General features: G+C 40.0%; 1 protein-coding gene across 22 annotated transcripts in view; it reads left to right on the top strand.

The window, feature by feature from the left end:
- CAMK2D (calcium/calmodulin dependent protein kinase II delta) overlaps positions 1 to 21,835 on the top strand; it is a 164,572-nt gene that overhangs the window by 988 nt on the left and 141,749 nt on the right. For all 22 annotated transcript variants that reach the window (XM_075090113.1, XM_075090108.1, XM_075090111.1 and 19 more), the window contains one exon: positions 441 to 535. In XM_075090113.1, coding sequence (XP_074946214.1) covers positions 441 to 535 — 95 coding nt within the window. The remainder of the gene's footprint in view (positions 1 to 440; positions 536 to 21,835) is intronic.

Raw genomic sequence — 21,835 nt, 5'->3', positions numbered from 1 at the left:
GTTGGGTGGGGCGCGGCGCGGCGCCCCCTGGCGGCGGGGTGGGAGCGGGCGGCTTTAAGCCCCGATCGCCATGTTGACGACCCGGCGGGGCGCCGGTGGCACCGGGAGGGGGGGACACACGACGGGTCCGGGGACACCGCCGCGGTGTGTAGCGGCCTCGGGGGTGGGAAGGCGCTCCCGCCCTCCGCCCAGCCGCCAGCGCTTGGGTTCGGGGGGGGTTTCAGTCATACGCCTCGTCCCCCCCCCCGTTTCTCACCAGAGTTTACCGTTTTGGTGAATAAAATGACCGGCGCTCTTTGCAAATCTCTCCCTTTTTTTTTCCCCCCCTTCATTCTGCCGACATCACACCTCTGACCCAAACCCGTTAAAAACCCTCACACCGGTAATGGCAGTGAACTGTTAAAGTCGGGCTGACACTTTGTCCGCTTCTTGGTTTCCAGAGGGGCGTTCTCCGTCGTGAGAAGATGTATGAAAATCACCACAGGACAAGAGTATGCTGCCAAAATTATCAACACCAAAAAGCTTTCGGCTAGGGGTGGGTATATTTTAACCTAGTGTTTATGATGCCACCTCCCCGTATTTTGCATTCTTGTGGTAAGCGTTAAAAAATATTAAAAATAGCTAAATGATAGAATACATTTCTTAATCCATTATTTTTTATATATTTCCATGGGGTTCTTTTTTCATTCCCTTGGAGCGTGGTTTTTTTCCTCTGTTAAATGTTTCATGGATTGACTGCATGAAGGTCTGAGGTCGCTTAAAGCATTTCAGGAAAAGATGTACAAATGCTAAAACAACGTAACATAATGCAGCCTCTTCGTTTTTGTATCTACATAACTTTGAATATCACCTTGCGAGCATTTTACAAGCCATTTTTTGGGGGGGAAGCTTGGGAAATAATAAGTTGCCATTATAGCTTTTATTTTAAATATTGGAGCTTTACTGAGTTCTGTGTTTCCATTGCATTTAAACATGAATATCAAGGCCTATCTTGACTATGAATGCATGAAAAAAAGCATACTTCTACCTCATGCTAAACTTTGTTGCGAGAAGAAAATGATGTTAAGGAAGAAAATGATCATTTTGTGAACTGTTTGCGGAGCAACTCATTCTGATTAAGTGATGACCTGTTTTACTGTTTCAGCCCAACCAAAATACCTGCTGTACAGCTTGTTTATACTTTCTGTGTGATGTGTATATTTCCTAGTTATTTTCAGTATTGGTGGATGTGTCTTTATGATACATTTGAGGTAAATGTACACATACCGTGGGTTACTGTTGCGGAAACCAAGCCTTAATGGTGATATGTCAATTGCTTGTTAAGTCCGAGTCAGTGTGCTTGTGCTGGGATGTTGGGGATTACAGATTGTTCCCTGTTAGCATTACCTATGCTTCGATATGAATTTGTGGTGTGGTAAAGAGCTTGGAAGTGAACAAGGGAACAATGTCAGAGTGTAACCCTGTTTATGGCCTGGTTTGCTTTTGACACAAAGGAATCACTGTAGGTAACAGCAGTTTTGAATGATTTCGTTAAATTGAAGCATCAAATATTACATCTGACATTATTGCATGTTCTGGTAACGTGGTGCGCTCTGATAAAGATCTTCCAGCACTGTGTCAATACTCTTATTTTCAGCTGATGAAAGGTGTGTGAAAATCTACTTTTTACCTTTTGCTGAATTTTAGTCTTATACTCTTACTGTGAGCTTTGCCTTGCTTGATTTTTCAAAAGGTACTTGAATTTAAAATACTCCTGTGTAGAGTTCTGGATTTAAAGGGAGAGAGGTTAAGAAAGTGGTAGTACTTGAGATAAAATATTTTCCCAAGTTTGCATAAAACAGATCTTCCTCTTTTCTTCTGCTAGCACAATAAAGTGATCTATAGGATTCTGATGCTTAAAATAAACCAACCCCCTCTGCGTGATTTCCTACATCTAAGTACCTTTCAATGCGAGAAGCTGTAGCAAGATCAGCACAGGTTACTTACGTGCCACGGCTTTTATGTATGATGGGATAAATCTTGACATGCTAGGCTAAATGAGTGAAAGCTTTGTCTTCCTTAGAAGTCCTCATTTGCAACATGCTACAGTGTAAGCTTTAATTTTTGCACTTCTCTGACTGTTCATGCCGGACCAAGGTGGCCCTTGCTGTGGTCTGTTAATGAGCGGAAGCATATTTGGGAGAATTTGGCTCATGAGATGGAATGAGGCAAAATTCACACAGAGATTTTGCTACGGGTTTAGCACGAGAGCTCAGAAAGGAAGGGGTTACACTTCAAAGCTGGACCGTGAAATAGCTTTTCTTATCAGAACGCATGTGATGCCATGTCCATGAGTGCAGGGAATGCATTTCCATCTCTCTTTTCAGAGATCCCAGAAATGTTTGAGGTTTTTTTTTTTTCATTTGCTTGGTAGCTTTTTGTGGTGGTTGTTTTGGATTTTAGCTTTTTGGAATCTACTAAACAGCGTTTGAAGAGCAGGCTTCTTAGAGAAATTTTCAGATTCCTATTAAGCAATCCTTTAATTGCAGGAAGGTGCACTTTAATTGCACTTGGTGGTGTGAAAGCTAAACATTAAAAAGCCTCAAACTGTGATACTTTCTCCTGGCAGGTAATAGGTATACAGCTTATAACTAAGATAGTGTTTTTCGAATCTAAATTTTAAGTGTCATTCTGCTTGCATCTGAACTGCTTTGTGATGAGGTAGCAGCAGTTCACATCTGTATTTCATCCTTCTTACTTGAAATAGCAGTTCTGATGTAAATCTAAAGGGCTGTTCATTGGGTCAGCTTCATCTGTGAGCAGAGTTAAGAGGTTCTTGGCTTGGAAGTGCATATCCCTCATACAGTGCCTGGCTCCCTGGAAGCCTTTTAAGCACAAGGTCGAATATGGGCCTTCTTGCTTGCAAGACTGAAGAAGGGCTGTTCAATGTGTAATATGGAGGAGTCAAGACTCTGAAGACAAAATAAAACTTCCTTAAGGTAGCTTGGAAATTATAAATTATTTAACTGGCTTCAGCCCGGTCATAGCAATACTTGTCTCTCCGTCTCTCCTGCACCTCAGCCATAAATGTTCTAAGAGATTTATCAGAATCCTTACTTTAGTAGTCCTTCTAAACTGAGGAACTGATCTGGTCACAGACTTATGCTAGTGAAGGTGTGTTCTCATCTGTTTCCTTGTATAGTTACAGGGAAATTTCAGGCTAATTGCGTGTGTGCAGAGGCATGGACTTTGGTTTTAATTTGGAGGGGGAAGGAAGCTATGCCCCCTGTGCTAGCAGAAGTAGCCTTTGTGCTTTTAAGCTGATGATCAGTTATGACATGCTATGCTCTTATTTACAAAATGTAGGCCAAAATGTAATAAGAACACTTCAAAAGAAATTATGATTTTAAATATTTGACTTTATGTGGCAATCCCAAGTTTTTCTGATTTTACTAACAGAAGTAATAAATATTTGCAATTTAAATCTCTATTTCAGTAGAGCAAAAACACTTTTGCTTATTGGAGTAAGATAGTCTCAAAGTACTCTTAAGCTGCCCTTAAAAATTCTGGGCTTTGACTTGGCATTACTGAGTCAGTTTAAGGATTAAATTGATATTAGAATATGAACAGCTAGTTTTGTATCAAGAGAGTATGTTCTAGATAAGCTTGCACTATCCTTGCCCAATTTGATTATGCTGCTGATTTTTAAAAAGGGGCAGGAGGGAAGGTCTGTAACATACTCCTCCGGAACTAAGTGCAGCAGTGAACAAGCACACAGAAAACTAATGATGAAGTGAAGAATGCATGTTTGCTGGTTCTGGGTTTGGTATCACTTCATTTGATGAAGTTGTTGGGATTTTCCTGTTGCTCAGTTTCTCAGTTGTGCTGTTTTGGGCTTCTCTGTGTTCTTTTTGTTGTGTTAAAAGCAACATAGATAAAAGTGAACATTTGTGAGGTGACTTCACCTACACACACACACACACACACACACACACACACACCCCCCCGGTCTGTTCCAAATACCAAATAATTATCAAATCATCTTTTTCTTTCTGTCGCTGTCTGTGCATCTTTTATCTTCTCTTTTGAGAGTCACCTGGCTTTGATCCAAATTGATTTCCTATAAACAGATCCCATTTTCTTACCAGGTTTGGGCCTTGTTTTCTGCCTTTAAAAAAAAAAAAAAAGACAAGTGTTTGCTTCTCTGATCATACTTGAAAAGATCAATTACTACTATATTTTCATTGGGTGTAATTTTTGCCAGTAACTCATAGCGACGTTTTCTCCGTAGTGGCCAAAAGCACTGTGATTTTGATGGCATGTGTGTGAGGGGGGTGATGTTCCAGTCCATTTTCTTTTCTAGGGTGCTTCTGTAAATACTGCCTAGACACACCTCTCCCAGCCTTTAGATTTCTGCAGCATAAACACGAGCCGCTTTGTTTATGGGCATATATATTAAAAGTAATATAAGAAGCAGCTGGAGGTTATCACCTCTTTGTGAAAAGCTCTCGTGAGCTTTCGGGGAGCAGCCATTCTGTTAGCTTCACTGAGCTTTTGAGCTTTAAGCCTTGGAGGCTTCACTGGTTATTTATCTTCCTTCTTAGCAGGAAATTTCCCAAAGCTTTTCCAGCATCTTCCTATTCTTTGAAGAAGACAGTGTTTCCTATGAGCTTGAGACTGCAGATGCAAGGCATAGCCAGAGGTGACTAGGGCGATTGCTCTTCCCCGCAACAAGCTCTGATGGGTGAGGCGGCTGCAAACCCCACCCTTTCGGAAGAGCGCTTTGGTGGCAGTATTGAGCAATCGTTCCGTGGGAAGGGTACTTCAGCGTCTAAGCTGTCCAAGTAGAGCACCTCATGATCCCTGAAGTGATTCAAAATACATTAGGGAGATGAAGCGTACAGGGTAGTATTTTTCAGCGTATGTTTTCATGACACGGAGGTAAATGTTTTTGTTGTGTCACTAGACCAACCTTTCATTTAGTCAGGTAGCCTGTGTCAGTCAGTGCCAGATGTTTTACAGGGAGGCAAGCTCTAATAAGGCTTCCTGTACTCTGTAGGAGGAGAAAATAATTCTTCCTAATCTAGCTAAAGATCTTAATCTCCAAAGCAGACACTTACCTGTGCAAGTTTATTATAACACATGTATTTTAATGCTAATATTTGTTTGTATGTACACATGAAGTTATTCCCACACACAGAGTGCTATCTTGAAGGGCATTTAGTTAGATTTTTGTCTTTGTGAGGACAAGAATTAAGCTTGGGATTTCAGCTATTTTCTCCAATATCTTACTCTAGTCTGTTTCTCACATTAATTACCTGTCGAGAAGAAGTATGTTTGCCTTCCTCCAGGTGTTATGAATGTTTTAAAAAAATGTTTTTCTGTAGTATGTAAGAAGGCTTATGTGCTAATGTGGGGTTGCACATTTTGAACGTTTGTGCTCTTTCTGTCCTTCAGCTTAGTCATGGCATTCTTTTTAGTTTGACATAGATGATGTGATTTCACATGGGCATGTTTGCTTACTTATCTGCACATACTTGTTTCCATTGCAATTTACCATAATTTAGCAGGCTACTGGTTCTGTTAAAATTGAGTCCATTCGGAAGGCTCAGAGTAGCAGAGAGCACTCATAAGAGTGTTATTTAAAAAGAAAAAAACAATGCCCAAGAAAACAAAACCAACCCAAACAAACAAAAAAACCCAGGTTTTTTAGCTAGATGTTCTGTTTTGAAGGCTTGGAGCTTTTGTTACATTTTGGTTTTTAGTGAAAATCTGAAGACATTTCAAATACTGGTGAGAATGAGGACTTCAAAACTCACTGTGATGAGTGTTGGTTGGTAGTAATTTATTCTGACAGTTTAAACTAGATGTGAAATGAATTTTCCTGGCAGTTCATAGTTAAATTATCCATAGCAAATATTATATGATTTTGATAATGCCTCTTCTCTTTTTGTTTGCAAAGGATTTATTTCTTCTCTGCAGTGTGACTGTTGTTGCTCTTACAAAAGGAGATTCTCTTTATAGCTCATACACTAATGGGTCTTAACAAAATTACATCAGAATTTGAAGATGTGTGTATTACTTTTGTTATCGTAAAGCTTGTTGCTGGTGTTCGTACTGGGAAGTATGTACTAGAAAAAGTTAAAATTGTAGCACGTACTTAAAAATATTTCCACATGGAGGATGGGGTAAAGGAATTCTAGTATACTCTGCTGCTGTTCTTGCCACGTGCTTTGGAGAAATGCCCTTGACCTGTAGGTTCGTAGTGTGAAGTGATACTCTAAAAATGGTGCTTACAACTCATCCTGAAAGTTGAAGTTAGTCAAGTGTAGCCATTGATTGCAGTGGACACATGACCCAAATCCAATATGTAAAAGAGCTCGGGGGAGCCACGGAGAACTGAAGAGGTGTTTGCATCATCTGTCGTCTCAGTTTGACCAAGCTCAGGCTTGGTGGGGGGGAAGTACATAAGTGACGTTTTTCTGTCTGAACTCTAAGATTGTTAAGCACACCTAAAATTCTAAACCAGTTGAATTCATCTGTTCCTTTTGGGAGCTTCCCACTTCCTCTCATTATGTTTCACCACTGCTTTGGCCCGGACCCGCTCTCTGGTTTCAGATCTCTTCAGCAAAGGGATTCTTGGGGACTGACTTCGCTATTGTTTTCCCGCCACTTTCTGTGAGAAGTTGCAAAATCTGGCACCGGGCGCTGCTTCTGTGTTGTCTCTTCACTTCCTGCAAACTATAAAGGCTTCACAGCACGTCTGAACAGCTCCACTTTGAGAACTGCTTCTGTTGCGAGGGAAGGGAGAACTAGGCACAGGGTTAAATAGGAGCTGAATACCTTTACTCACCTTCCACCCAGCTGCATTCTGATACTGAAATATGGATATGTCCTTTTCCTACCGGTCTGAGAGAAGTCGCATTCCCTGGCAATGTTTTGCTACTCATGTCCAAATGGTACTTCCAAATGAGAGCTGTTGGTCAAATATGAAAACAAGGAAATAAGGACAACCGTAAACACTTAACCTTTATTGTAGATTGGCTCTGTCTGTTTGTACCTGATACTGTCCATAGAAAACATTGGTTTGTCTATTGCAATCTGAAACCGTGGGTCAGCTGTGGTATTTAAGTGACTTGCATCTCTCCTCATTGACAGCAAGGTAGAAATAGGCTTCTTCCTGAAGAACTGAGACTGAATTTTTGGGGGTTTGTTCTGCACCTAATTTCAAAACCTCTTGGTTTTAAAACCTAACTAAAGTAAAAATGGCATTATAACATGAAAGTCCTAGCATATGTAGGTATATATTTGTCCAAATACTAAAAACTATTTATTCACTTTCTCTGGTTAAGATCAGTGGTATGCAAAGTCATCTCTGCTGCTTTTAGTTATGCTTCTAAAATTCCAAGGTCTGGGTTGGTGTTTTGGGGGTGGGGTTTGTTTTTGACGGTGATCATTTTGACTATTGCTTGGAAGATACGAGAAGGCTGTATTTTTCCTTTCCACTTAATTGGGAAGTGCCTGATCTGAGAGGTTGAAATAAAAGTTAGCTAAATATTTTGCTTTAAAAATGTAAATACTGCCAAAAGAGTGCTTTTCATGTATTTGTCCTTCATTTGACCTCCTCAGAAATGTAGGCCAGGTTGTTTCATATGTCAGGGTCCAGCTTCCTCCTTTATGCACATTTATTGCACGTTTCTCTAATGCCTTGTAAGGGTATTGTGGGGATCTTTAAAAGGCTATGTGGGAAACATAACTTCCTCTGTTCTTTGAAAAAGGTTAATAGAGAACAAAACCCTGACTTAAGGATGGTGGTTCTGTTTGTTTAATTCCTTATTAAAAATAATTATGCCTTGAATTGGAAGAAACATCTGCTGTGTGTTGGAGAGACACAGAAATCCAATCTGTCTGTTTATTCCTTGCATGTAGTGAGCTCTGTGTATATCTCTGTGCGCATGTTTGTGCACACTCCTCTTCTGTTTAAACCTAGTCTTGTGAGAAATGTCTTGTGCACAGAATCAGAGAAAGTGGAGCATTTGTGTGACATGGCTTTAGTATTTCCTTCCAGGGGAGTCAGTTGTGCTGTTACCCAGTGTTGTTTTCCAGATTGTCATCGTCCTGTTCTGAAATGCATCGAGTTTCAGTTGTTTGAATTAGAAAACTAATTTTAAAGCTTTTGCAGCCCTGTTAATTCCTGTTGTGTCTGATTGGAAGCTGCTGGATATATTCTGCTGAACTGAGAGCTTACTGAATTTCTCTTGAAATTAAGTTGCTTCTATAGATGCCACTGGCTAGAAGCACTAGCTATAGCTGAGAGTCAAAAAAAGCTGGGGAGGGGGAATTTAAGCAAATTTGCCAATATATCTTATCCCTGATTTGGCTTTTATTCTAATCCAGGGCCTCTTTAGTGGAAATTGAGAAGCAAAAATTGTGCTACAGCATATATTTATTTTTTGTAATTAGGTTTTTAACTCTAGAGAATGGTAGTTAATATCCTGAGCAAGCTGTTACGGATAAGCCTGTGCAACTGTTGGTGTAAGTTGGTTGTGTTTGGTGGAAAGGAACTTTGCCTACGTGGTGATTTGAGGTAGCTTCTGTCAGGTGAATTCCTGACCTTTTGTAAGTAGCAAGTATTTCACAGGAAACTTGGAGGGTAAAACGTGCAGGCTTAATTTAAAAGACAAACCCCGAAACCCCTCAAAAGCAACAAAGGAGATTTTATTAAATAATGGAAACGTGATGCTGTGGATATTTGCTGGTCAAGATGAAACATTTTGTCTTGTGATGGGAGGCATTTTTTATTAACGCTAACCAAGAATTTATACACTGCTACAACGAGCTAACATCCTGATGATGCTTTCCAAGAGAACTGTCTGGCATCCATAAAAACAGAATTAATTTATGTTTTGGCAGTCGCTTTCACCTTGAACGTAGAGCATGCTTGTTGAAAAAGTTCACAACTGGTCATGTGGTTTCTTGTGCTCAGTTACAGCCAAATCAGTCAATTGGGTTATCCATGGGACAGCCTCTCTCCCCACCCTAAACGTGCTGTGTAGGGAGTTGATTCTTTTTTTTTATCATGCATTGTTTTTTACTCTGCCAGCTTGCAGTTGGCGGTGCTGTGGAAAGCAGCACTGCAGTTATGTTCTTCTGGATGTGGAACCTTACCCGAACCCATTTTTAGTCAGAGGTTATTATGTCCTGAATTAAAAACTTTGGATGTGCAGAATTAAAACCTTCAGAATCTGATATGTAAGCAGAACAAAAAAAAAAAAAAAATGGTATGAGCCAAATTTTGCTGGATTAAGTGAATATATGCATGAGTTTTGACAGATGTAAGTTATATTGAAGGATATATCAGACCCTGATGGTGAAGTTAGTCCCCAGTCGTTACATGCATAGTCTGCAGGCAAGTATAGAGAACAAATCATCCAACCCTGCGGCCTGCAGCTGACAGTTCTCCTTACCTGTGAAACTGTTAGATTTGTGCCACATCGTGGGCAACACATTGGGTGCCCTGGCAGAAAGCGGTCTTCCACACGCTCCCCTTTCCCTGCGCTACGAAGAACGGTGTACCTTGCCCAACAAGGAAGATCAACAAACCTCAATGTAAATGGAAAGGATAACATACCTCTGCTGTAAAGTTTCATCATCTCAGCACGTGAGAGGAAGAGAAACCAGCGCCAAAGCTCATATTTGTGGCAGGCAATCTATTGCATGTGTTTTCAGAACTTTGGTCCTGATTTAATTATAGTCAGGAACTGCTTACTTGTAAATTTTCCGCCATGTGAATGCAAGTGTTGCAGCAGCAGTCACGTTGCATATTCATGTTGCTGCATGAACAGATGGAGTTCCTACATAATATCCATATTTGACAATCTGATGGGATTTGCCAAGCCTAAGCTTTCATTTAAATTTTAACCTCTTGAAGAGATAGGTTTGTGATTTAATCAGTCAAGGGAGGCCTTGAAGTTATTTGTATTGCATAGCAGATTTCAGGCTAGTGCTCGGGTAGGATTTTGGTTTGGGAGACTTCTTGTAGGAATGCTTTCAATAAGCTATTGCTCATTAGAATAAATAGTCACCAAAATCAAAGATTTCTCTTGAAACCTTATTCATTTGGCTGATTTTACCCATACCCTTCAGTAAGTGAAGATGAATTGTATATTCAGTTAACACGTTGTGTAACATGGACAGACTTCTGTTGCTGTGGTACTGCCTTGCAGCGAGGATTTTGTACTGTAGGGCAGGTGACCTTCGGTTTCCCTTGGGGCAGCTCCAGGTGCTGCTGAACTTGGGTTATTAAAACTCACTTAAAGACATGTTTTCCACCTTTTTTTTTTTTATTAATAGAAAGATGTCACAAATGTTAAGTGTCTCCAAGATGCAAGTAAATTTCACTAAGAAAGCAACTTACATAACCAAAAAAAGGTAGTTTGAATGACACACTATAGCTATGAAAATATAAAGCTCACCTTGGTGCTTTTTATACTGTGTATACTGCTTTTAAAATTAAATGAAGCTCAGGTGTGAGGTATATTGCTTAGTATTTGCTTTCTTTAGGCAGTATGGACAGCATGAAATTGTGGTTAGGATTGCATTGATCTATGCTTACGGGACTGAACGCCCTGCTGATCATGGCATAAACCCCCCCCCATTTTTTCAGGACTTTTTAGTGTCACCACCCCAAAAGGGGGAGGGGAAAAAACATTTTCTGTCAACTTTCTGAATTTTTTCCATGGTGCCCTTGCTGATATTCATCGTTTATACTTAGTAAAATTTAACATATTTAAAACACTTCTAATTGCTCACTTGTTCAGTTAAAGCCTCCCAGTAGTCTTTTAATCCTGGAGAGGTGTAAGATCTATAAACTGATGTGTACTGGTGCTGGACAGAAGAGTTTCCAAAACCCAGTGATGCTTCTTTTAGTCTTTCATCTAATCTTTCATAGCTGTTGCATTTTTGGGGGGAAGGAAGGAAAAAAAGGCTGCTGCTATAGCGCTCTGTTTGTGTGTGCGCGCGCACGTGCACTCGTTAGGTGCAGAACAAGAGCCAGCAGAACTTGTGTGTACCCAGCCCGTTTGTTTGCGATAGGAAAACGTTTCATGCTAAAAGACCTATTAACTAAAGTAAAATTACTTGTAATGAGGGCAAGAATTGATGTCATTAAATTTTTGTTGATTTGTGGTTAACATGATTTATCTATCTAAATTAAGTAATAAATTGCTTTCAATGCCATGTTAATCAAAACGTGTTTACTAATGAGATTAATTTTCCCCGAGTAGAAGTTGCTTATGTGTGGTCCATCCCCCCTCCTAGATGTGTGTTAATATTACAGATGTTGTTAGGACCAGATGGATGGACACAGCTAGCCTTGTGTACTACTGGTGGTAAGCTCAGTGGGTCTCAGAGATGGTTTTAGATGACCTGAAGTAAAGGGACAAGGACTCACGAATTAGGTGTATTTCAAATCAGGTGGACATATTTAAGTCTCAGAATCATGACGTTTAATATTCTGTCCACATTTTTTGAATTTGTTTTATTTTGGTCACAGGATATTCTCGTAGTCACATAAACCTCACAAAATTGATAGATCTCGACAAAGTTCATGCTCCTTAAAGTACAACATATTTGAAAAACGTTTCCTTTGTCCTTTAAATAGGATGGATTCCCTTCCCTCCCCTTTAAATAGGATGGACTCCCCTCTGTCCCCAGCTGTCTTGCTTAGATAGTTTTGAATGGTAGGGACTGGTCATTTAGCAATACTCAAAATGAAAGTAAAATTTAAGAGTCGGGGGGATTTCTTGTTGTTCAGTGGCCTGGTTTTGGTTTTCGTGCTTCATGTAACAGATTCAGTCCAGCTAAAACTGATACCTTCCACTTTCAAATCACATTTATCTGCTGTTGGATTTCTACAGTAGGATAAGGGAACATTTGAGCATCTATCACCTGCAGTTTGCCTTAGGTGGAAAATGGGAAAGAAAATTAGTGTGTCCAAGGTGAAGCTGAGTCCTTCAACAGGGTGAACAATCTCATTCATTAATCAAGCTCTATCTTAAAGTTAACTGGGGAGGTGAGGATCTTAGTTCTTTTTGCTTCACTGAAGAGAGAGTTTAGTACTGCAGTCTTTTACTTCAAAGATTTTTCTGATTTACAGCCCAAATTTATTCAGGGACAGTGTTTGTTGTCTGTGCCTAGGTTGTCCTTCAGAGAACTCTTCATCTTTCAACAGTATATTTATCAAGGGTTATCTTGTTTCCGTTATTTTTTTTAACAGCCATCTTTCTTTAGCATCCTCCTGTGTGACAGACTTGCCATTGTTATGGCCGTTCTTCCTTAGGTACACTCTAAACTAACTTTTTCATATATGTACACATATATACATATACATATGGATGTTTGGAATGGGGGATTGGAATTGATGAGAAAGAAAATAAAATCAGGTGAGGTCTCATGACTGGCTTTAGTAATCACCTGTGTCTGCATGGGAGGATCTTGACTGGTAAATTTCAGTGTTTATTTACAGATTCATTTGACTGAGACTGATACTAAAGGAACTTCTTTAATAATTTCACTTCAGCTTTCCTTTCATCACTGCATTTCCTGTCACCCCTTTTACCAGTTTCCTACCAATTTCAATGCTAGTTTGGTAATCTCCATTTTTACTAATCCCCAGATGGCTCATTTTCTTTGTTTCTACATCTTAAACAACGGAGCCTTGCAGGAGGCATTGATCCCTGCCTTGAAAAATTCCCCAGAATAATGTCTTAGAGAACTTGCAGACCCAGCCAGTAACTGATAAGCATAGATGTAGGTAGATGCCTTTTTTTTTTCCCCTCCTTTCTTCTTTTTTTTGACATAGTTTCTCAAGATAAGGCATATTTGAGACCTAAGTCAAAACCTAGTTCTTTCCATCACAGGCGTGTTGTTCAGTTTCTGACATAGCAGCTTTCTACAGCCTGCCATTGCTCTCACCTCTGTGCAAGGTCGAGTGGAAACTGCTGTGAAAATAGCTCCATGAAATGAAGCTAAATTAGGAATAGTTTCTGTTGAGCATTGACTTTTGTTTCTGCAACGACAGATGCTCATCTATTCAACAAAACTGCTAAAGAAACTGAAAACTGTGCAAATGTACTTACAGCAGCTTAGTGCATTGTTTGTTTAAAGAAAAGTTGTATTGATTCACACACTAAATAAACTGAAACGCTTTCAGAATGCTGCTAACTGTTGTTGATTGGTTCAGTCAATAAAATATAGTGTGTAAAAAATGCCTAACTAGCTCAATATGGGTTTTGAGGGTTTTTCCGAGTGCGTTGCAGGGCCATTTTCTTTTCACTTAGAGGTCCCTTCCCTTAATGTTTCTCAAACTCTAGTTTATAGACAACTGGTGTTTCCTAAAGCTATGATCGTGGACAGCAGAAACTTCCTGAACAGGAAAAAGTGTATGAGCTTCTGGTTACGTTAATTGCGCTGTGTTTCTTTCTTGTGGCTGGTTTGTATTTCTGGCATTTTGTGAGGAAATTCTGGCAGTTACCAGTGAATATGTTGGTCTGAGGGGTCGTGTGAGAAGGCTTGGATGCTGCTTGTCTCAGCTAAGTGTGCTGGTGCTCCGTGGCACTGCCCGTTAGAGCTTTCCCTGGGAGAGGGACCGGCAGAGACCCTAGTGAGTGAAGTGCCTCGATCCCCTGAGCTGGGCACTTGATACCCATTCCAGTTCGGTGGTAAAGTGCATCTAGAGCTTCTGGAAATAAGGGCCTAGTAGGTGGGTTTAAATCGTGAACTCGGTGAATGTGTCTTTTTGGAACAGAAAAGATCATTATAATTATATCAAGCCTCTACAGTCTGATATTGAAAATGAGGTAATTTTACATAAATCAACAGTGGTTGTGTATTTAGCAATAGAGGTAAATGTGACAACTAACATACTGAAATTTGCCAACAAGTGTAAGCGTTCATGAGATCAGCACCTGGGTTTGCATCTGTCACATTTCTTCTCCTACACAGAGAATAGTTTTATTAAAATCTATATGAACCAGGTTTTCAAACAAAAATATTTATTAGTAGTAGAGCAGAAAGCTTCACATAAAACCGCCTGCTGTTCGGCATAACCTTTCTTTGAAAATTTGAGTAGTGTTTTTATAAATATGGTTGAATGAATGGAGTATCTTTGCTTCCTTCCTTGCTCTTGTAAGTATTTAGGTTGATTGACTAGTTTAACTTCCTAAGGTAAAAGTGTGTCCCTTGATGTTGGTTTGTTACTTAATAATCTTAATGAGAGGTCAAAACTGATGCTAGACAGATTAAAAACCAAAACAACAAACAAAACTCCTATTTTTAGTAAAGTGTTTTGATAACTTGTTGAGATTCTTCCTGCCCCTTTCCCTTCCCTGGATCATCCTCACTTAGGAGGAAGGAGATCTCTATAGCGGTACTAATGCTCCCTTGTAGGACATTTTACAAGCTACCAGGGAGAGTTCTTGGGGGGGGGGGCGGCGGTGGTGGTGGTGGTAGGGGAAGAAAAGGTAATAATGTGTTTCCAGTATTGAAACAGAGACTAGAAGTATGAAATGAGTCTATGGTAATTCAGAATTAGCACTGGCTCCTGTAGTAAATAATATCATTCTATAATCATACCAAGTTGATACTAATGTTATCAGACTCCAGCAGCAAAATTCAATTGAAGTAGATGCCTATTCTTTACACCTCTCTTAAATATTCAGCTGACCATGCAAATTCTGTATGAGAAAATAGGATTATGGGAACGCGAACAGACCTATGTACCTAATGCTACAATTGCATTCCTCTGAAAAAATCTTAGTAACACATTAAAGCTCAGATACCTGAATTTTACCCACCTGAATCTGTATTTTACAGCACAGAGTTAGTGAAAAATCTCAGCTGTGATTGGGGGAAAAATTTATCTTTAATGATGTTACATGAATGCGTTTTCAGTGTGAGAATGACATGTAGAACACCTATCTGAATTACTCAAAGTGACTCCAAAAGAAGAGGTAAAAAACCCAACAGTTCACTTGATAAGCAGAGATTGTCAGCCCCTTTGGGAATTTTACTACTGATTTTATGTCGGTTTTTATGACATCATGACATGTAGCTACATAAAATTATCTCGGTGAATTTTGGGTATTTGCAGATTAAATCTGCAAACTGGGATGCACAGAATGCAAACATTTGCATTTGATGTTTTATGTCTTTGAAGGATTCCGAGCGCACCCCCCCTCCCCCCATGTTCTTAACACACTGATTGTTTCTTTGCCAAGAAAAGCATGTATGACAGAACCATCAAAGAAACTGTGCATATAGCCTTGGTCTGAGAACCTCAGTAGATGATGTTTAAGGTAGTGTGCTTTATTTTGCAACTGTGGCCGGCTTGACTGCGTACAGTCAGGGAATTGCACTCGTGGGCAATAATTTTCTTGAACTGCTATAACCTGATCATGTTTAGTCTAGTACCTGTATCCTTAGCAACTTCTGGTGAGATAATAGAAGGATAGGGATAGTTTCAGAGTCTCTGCTATTCGTATACCCTTCTTGTGCATGCCTATTAAGGTATTAAATAGCTCCTGGTTTGAGAACCATTGTTTGTAAGTGTGTAGCTTGAGAAGGTTTATAAACCAGGCCTCTGATTTTGGCATGTGTAGGTTTGGTGGGGGTTTTGTTTTGTTTTGGTGGATTTTGTGTTTGGTTTCTTTGGATTGGAATTGTTACATCCTATCTCTATGAGATGGGGCCCTTATAACCTCACTGCAAGGTAAACTGAGTATTTTAAACATCTCTTTCACATTGTTCCTTTTGAAATGTGCTTGTTTTCCATTTCTGTGTTACGTGTATAGTCAGTGGAACAAAAGTTCTTGTAGTTAAAATGTTAGAAAATCCTATTTAAAAATGCACGCTTATTTGAATTGAATGTGCTCACATTTTGGATATATTTCAATTCCAGCATACATGTTGACCAAAATAATTTCACGTACAGCATTTAAGCACCTTCAGCATGCAGTTAGTAGCACTGCAAGCTGTACACTTATACCAGAACTCTTCTTGAAACCACAAATCTGTTTCTGAACTTAGATTTGCTCTGCTTTTATTTTACACTCTCATTCTTTGACCTCAAGTATGCTCCAATACTGCAAACATATCCTTAGCATGTGGTAGTGTTTTCTAAGGGTTGCTTTTCTTTCATGGTCACATTTACCCATTCCTACCAGAAATCCATGCTGCTTTAATTTTAGTTCAGCTTTAGTTCTAACCTATCTATAATCATGTAAAAATAATACTTGGGGTGCCAGCTGGGATCCCTTGGTGTACCAGGGGCTCTTCTCTTTACATTGTGGGAGTGTGGACCACCTGCCAGGCAGGGGAGAAGAGGTTGTAGAGAAGAGGAAGTATTGGCATGGATAATAGTCACCAAGAGAGGAACTTCATGGTAAATTTAAAGGATGAAAAATCTGGAGGGGAAGAAAGCTGGCTATCATACCTGCAAAGTATGATGTTCATTTAACCTGGTTTTTGTTGGTAGTTTTGCCTTTTCAGGAAGCGAAAATATTGTCCTGGCATCCCATTATCCTGTCATTCTAGTGTAAGAGCTAAAGAAAAATGCATTAAGAAAAAATGTCTGCTGCTAATAGAGTAATCAGTAATAAACTGTTAAAGGTTTATCTTGAGTGACCTCACATCAAAATATAAAGCAGAATAAGACTTTGCAATGTAGTTAACTTTTAATTGTATATTTACAGTGATACTTTTACCTTACTAGTGTGGAAAGATTCTTCGTATTTTCACAGAATCACAGAATCCCAGGTTGGAAGGGACCTCAGGGATCATCTAGTCCAACCTTTCTGGGAAGAGCAGAGTCTAAACAAGATGGCCCAGCACCCTGTCCAGACGATTCTTAAAGGTGTCCAACGTGGCCGAGTCAACCCCTTCCCTGGGGAGATTATTCCAATGGTGACTGTCCTCACTGTGAAAAATTTCCTTCTTGTGTCCAATCGGAATCTCCCCAAGAGCAACTTGTGTCCATCCCCCCTTGTCCTCTCCATGGGACTCTGTGTAAAAAGGGAGTCTCCATCTTCTTTGTAGCTGCCCCTTAAGTACTGGTACACGGTGATGAGATCCCCTCTAAGCCTCCTCCTCTCAAGGCTGAACAAACCCAGCTCACCCAGCCTATCCTCATATGGCAGCTTCCCAGTCCTTTGATCATCTTGGTGGCCCTTCTCTGGACCCCTTCCAGCCTGCCCACATCCTTTTTGTATAGCGGGGACCAGAACTGTACACAGGACTCCAGCTGTGGCCTGACAAGCGCTGAGTAGAGTGGGATGATGACTTCTTTATCCCTGCTGGTGATGCCCTTTTTGATGCAACCCAGCACCCTGTTGGCCTTCTTGGCCGCAGCAGCACACTGTTCGCTCATGTTGAGCTTTGTGTCCCCCAGGACCCCCAGGTCCCTTTCCACAGAGCTGCTCTCCAGCCAGGTGGATCCCAGTCTGTGCTGCACTCCTGGATTGTATTTTCCCAGGTGCGTGACCTTACGCCTCTCCTTGTTGAACTTCATAAGGTTCTTTTTGGCCCGCTCTTCCAGACTATCCAGATCTCCCTGCAGAGCAGCTCTCCCTTCTGCAGTGTCTACTTCCCCACTCAGCTTGGTGTCATCAGCAGACTTCATCAGGCTACACTTGATCCCATCATCCAGATCACTTATAAAGATGTTGAATAACATTGGGCCCAATATCGATCCCTGGGGGACCACGCTAGTGACAGGTTGCCACTTGGAAAAGGAGCTATTTACCACCTCCCTTTGGGTGTGGCCTGTCAGCCAGTTCCCCACCCGCTGCACAGACCACTTGTCTAGGCCATAACGCATTAATTTCTCCAGGAGGAGAAATTTTAATTAGACTTTCTATTAGAGAGCTCAGTAAAATAGTATTCTGCTTCTATAGCCTGATTCTTGTTAAATAAATTGATATTCTGTGGTGGATTGTTGAGTGACAAGCATTGCAAATGCACTTGAAATTCTCCTTAATGACTAAGCTTTCTTGCCTAATATAAAAATGAAAGGCTGCGCAGGAGTGAGCGATGTTGTCAAACCTGTCAGCAAGTTCTCAGAGTTGGTTTGAGTACTTGTAATGTTCTTCCTCTAATTGACTTGGAAGTTTGCAAAGGTTGATTATAAAAGGGGAAAAGCAATTTTTAAAGATGGTAGAAAAATTTAGCTTCATATTTAACCATGCAAAGGCCTGAATAATCAGTTACAGTTTTATTGCCTGCTTGTAGCGTTCAGTTGCAACACAAATTAATCAGCTTGGGTTTTTCTCATTTGGGTAGGATTAAACTTTCTGAAGAATCTACAGTGCTTTTAAGAGTGTATGGAGGTTGAACTAAAAAAATAAAATTTTTAAATCCTCTATTCATTTGTTTGGTGTCAGTCTATTGTCATTACCTGAGTGTCACTGGGTTTCTTATTGTCAGCAAAAGGGAAAAAAACCCACCCCACTAATAAGGAAGTCTAAAATGGAAACTTGTAGTGTTTTGACAAATGGCAAGCAGAAATAATTGTAGCAGTTTGGTGACAAGAGGTTGAAACTTTTTAAAAAAATTCAGAAACTATGGTTTTCTTGAGATCTTACATCTTTACTGCAGAGGTCATAATTAGAAAGCTGTAGCGTGCAACAGCCCAGAACGAACTTCCTTTAATGTCCTAATAATCATCCGTGGCAAAAACCTGTGAATCTCTGGAGCACAGCAAGGTTGGGGATCTGAGAAGAATCCACGATGAACCCTCCTTTATCTGATTTTCACGTTCTAAGCCTCAGTGTAATCCTCCGTGTCTGTCAGAGCCAAAGGGCAAGGCCGCGTAATTGTTTCCTGTGATGACAGCTTTTTACTGCGTTCATCGCCAGTGTCATGACCAACACTCAGCACTGCGTTTCTGTTGTGCTCTTGTGGTGGGCTGTGTTTGAGGTGCTCATAAGGGTACATAATTCCTCCTCTGAACTGCGTTTTTCTGATTGATTGTCTCAGCAGAATTAACTTTAAAGAATAACTTGTGAAAGTGTTGGATTTATACAATTGCACAGTGCCAAGGACAGATGGGGAGGCAATGCTATTAAAATGGCAGATGGCTGTCTTACGCCCTCTGCCAAAGAAATTACAATAAAAGACCAAGTATTTCCTTAAAGTTTTGATTTCTGATGTTTCTTTTAGGAACTAGCACATAAAATTTTTCAGTCTTGTGTACTTCTCCAGTGATTCCCCTTGAACATCAGGAACTAATTCAGGAACCAGAGAATTGCCCTCGGGAAGACTATAAAAAACTCACAGTATAGTGGGCTGATTTCAGAATTGGCTTTTTTCTTTTAAAAAATGAGTAAAGGGTTGAAACGATGTCAGTAATTCTGTTTGTGCGTTTGTAATGCTGCATCCTGTGTCAAAGCAAGCATAGGATTCTGAGGGTGATCCCTTCACCGGCTTTGGCTGAATCCCCAAGAAGTGTTTAAACTGGTCAGGACACGTGGGTGAAATCTGTACTGTAATGCTGACAGGTGGCAGTGTGTAAAATTGCCATTTCCGTTCCTTGCTAAAAACATGTGTGTAACTAACGATTACTTGTACGTTTTTTTCAGATTTGGAATGATACCACACAGCAAGTGACCACTAGAAGTAGTCTGTCAGTGTTTTATCCTCATTAACACTGGAACTGATAGGAAGATTGCAGAGTATGTCACAAACATTTCATGTGTGTATAGCGTTGCCGCCACTCATCCAGGCAGTGTCGAGCCAAGTAAAGATAACTTCGACTGTTCTGACGAGTAGAGCGTATTCGCTGACTCTGGTAAATGGGCTATGGAAAGAATTTTCAGACAGTCTGTTGGAAACTCCCTTTTCAATCTCCTTTATGCCCAGTGCCAAGTACTGTTTGTCTTGCTGCTCCTTGTCCGATGAATACCGCGGGGGGCGGGCACATGTATCTAACGTGGACTATGACAAGAGTTTTACAAGTAGTCTTGTCAGATAACCATTTGATTAATACATCACCTACCTGATAGATTTAAAACAGCACCTGAAGCTCTGTAATACACTTCCATGATTCAGTAGTTTCAATGAAAGTTTCTCTTAGATCTTGTTTACACTTAAATACAAATATTTATTTATTTAGAAGCCTGTTGACCATTCCTGGGAGGGAAGTTTTTGCCTGCGTAAGCTTTCTTTTTAGCAGGGATATTCTTTGAATAAATCTCAGATGTCTGATTTTTCTAGTGTAAGTCATGCTGCTCTGTTAGATGGAGGACTAGTATTTTGGGGTTGTTTTTTTATTGCTGAGGTCATGTTGGTAGATTTGAAACGAGACGTCTGATTTATTTTATGTAGTAATAAAATTAAAAGTAAGTGTCCCAAGTGACACTTTTCCACCGAAATCTGGTCTGCATCCAGCCAGTCAGACCGCAGAATGTAGTTTCTACTTCTTGAACTACACTTGGGTTTAGATTTTGCTACCAGGCTATTTGATTAATGATTTGCACAGAGCTTTCCAATGAGGAATCTTAATTTTGAAGTGAAGAACCAGAGTTAATATCTTCCCACCTTTAGAATACTAGTAATATAGGAATCTTCTGTATATATGGGATACTCATTAGTAGCTTGGAAGAAGGCTTACTTCAGGAAAAAGCCACACACTGTGATTTTACCGAAGACTTTGCTGATAGTGCTTTTAGTATCAGTGAAGTTTGATATTACATAATGTTAAAAAAAAAAAATAATCAAAGTGTAAGGTTGTGAAACTGTGTTATTTAGGAAGCTTTAGATCCAGCATGGCTCAAACCCAGCACAGTGATCATGTTGGCTTGCTCAGTGATTGCGTAGTTCCGATAAAAACACACGTGTATTAGTAGCACAGGTAATTAGCGTACGTGGTAGATTCGGCACACAGTGCCTGTTTGTAGTTTGATGTTGAAATGTGACACTTCTATATTTATATATCTCTCTAGCACATGGAACAATTACCAGGGTAGCTTAGACTTGATGGATATTTTTTATGTTTGCTATAAAAATAAAAATCAAGAGGCAAGGAAAGCTAGTGTGCAACTGAGAGGAAGGAAGAGAAATGAGATTTCTGTCCTTGAATTTCAACACATTTAGTTGTCCTTTCTGCGTGCTGCTGTGTGAGCTCTGTGCAAACTGTAAACTGATTACTGGTTCAATTAAATCATTTTCCTGCTAAACTTTTATATCTCTTTCTTGCCTCTCTGTTTGGGACATAGAGGGGGGAAGTTCTTTGCAGGTAGCCCTGGGAAGCAAACCAAGAGATTTGAAACAGTTGTGTAGTGTTTAATAGAAAAACCAGCAAGATAAGCATGTCTGGCACCTTGCTTGTACTCTGCCTGCCTATTGCGGCTTCTAAGGCTTCAGGTGTAACCACATTCATCTTCTACAGCAATATGACAAGTAATATTTTATCTTGCTGCTGATACGGCACAAACATGACGGTCCCTATAAGCATCACTTATAAACACCATTATATAAAACTCATCAAAAATTTGGAAAGGCTGAGGTATAGTACAGAAAGTCTTGTTTTGGATTGGCATCTCCAAGTCTTAACGACACGCAGAAGGGAAATGTAGGCTTCTGTTTTACTCTAAGATGTTTCAAAACCAAGAGATTAAAAAGTCTTTTTATCTTCAGAAATGAACTACTTCTGGTGTCTATATAATGCTGTGTTAACCTGTGGTACTTCCTGGTCTTTATTTTCATATGCCATGAACAAAATGTTCTTTAAATGGAATAATTCTTATGCCATTAGTTGACTGAAAATAACCTAGAGCAATAGTCAGCGTTTCAAGAGGATGAA

This window comes from Phalacrocorax aristotelis, chromosome 4 (genome assembly GCF_949628215.1).
Source record: "Phalacrocorax aristotelis chromosome 4, bGulAri2.1, whole genome shotgun sequence".
NCBI lineage: Eukaryota > Metazoa > Chordata > Aves > Suliformes > Phalacrocoracidae > Phalacrocorax > Phalacrocorax aristotelis.
This window is presented reverse-complemented; position numbering and strand designations above follow the sequence as displayed.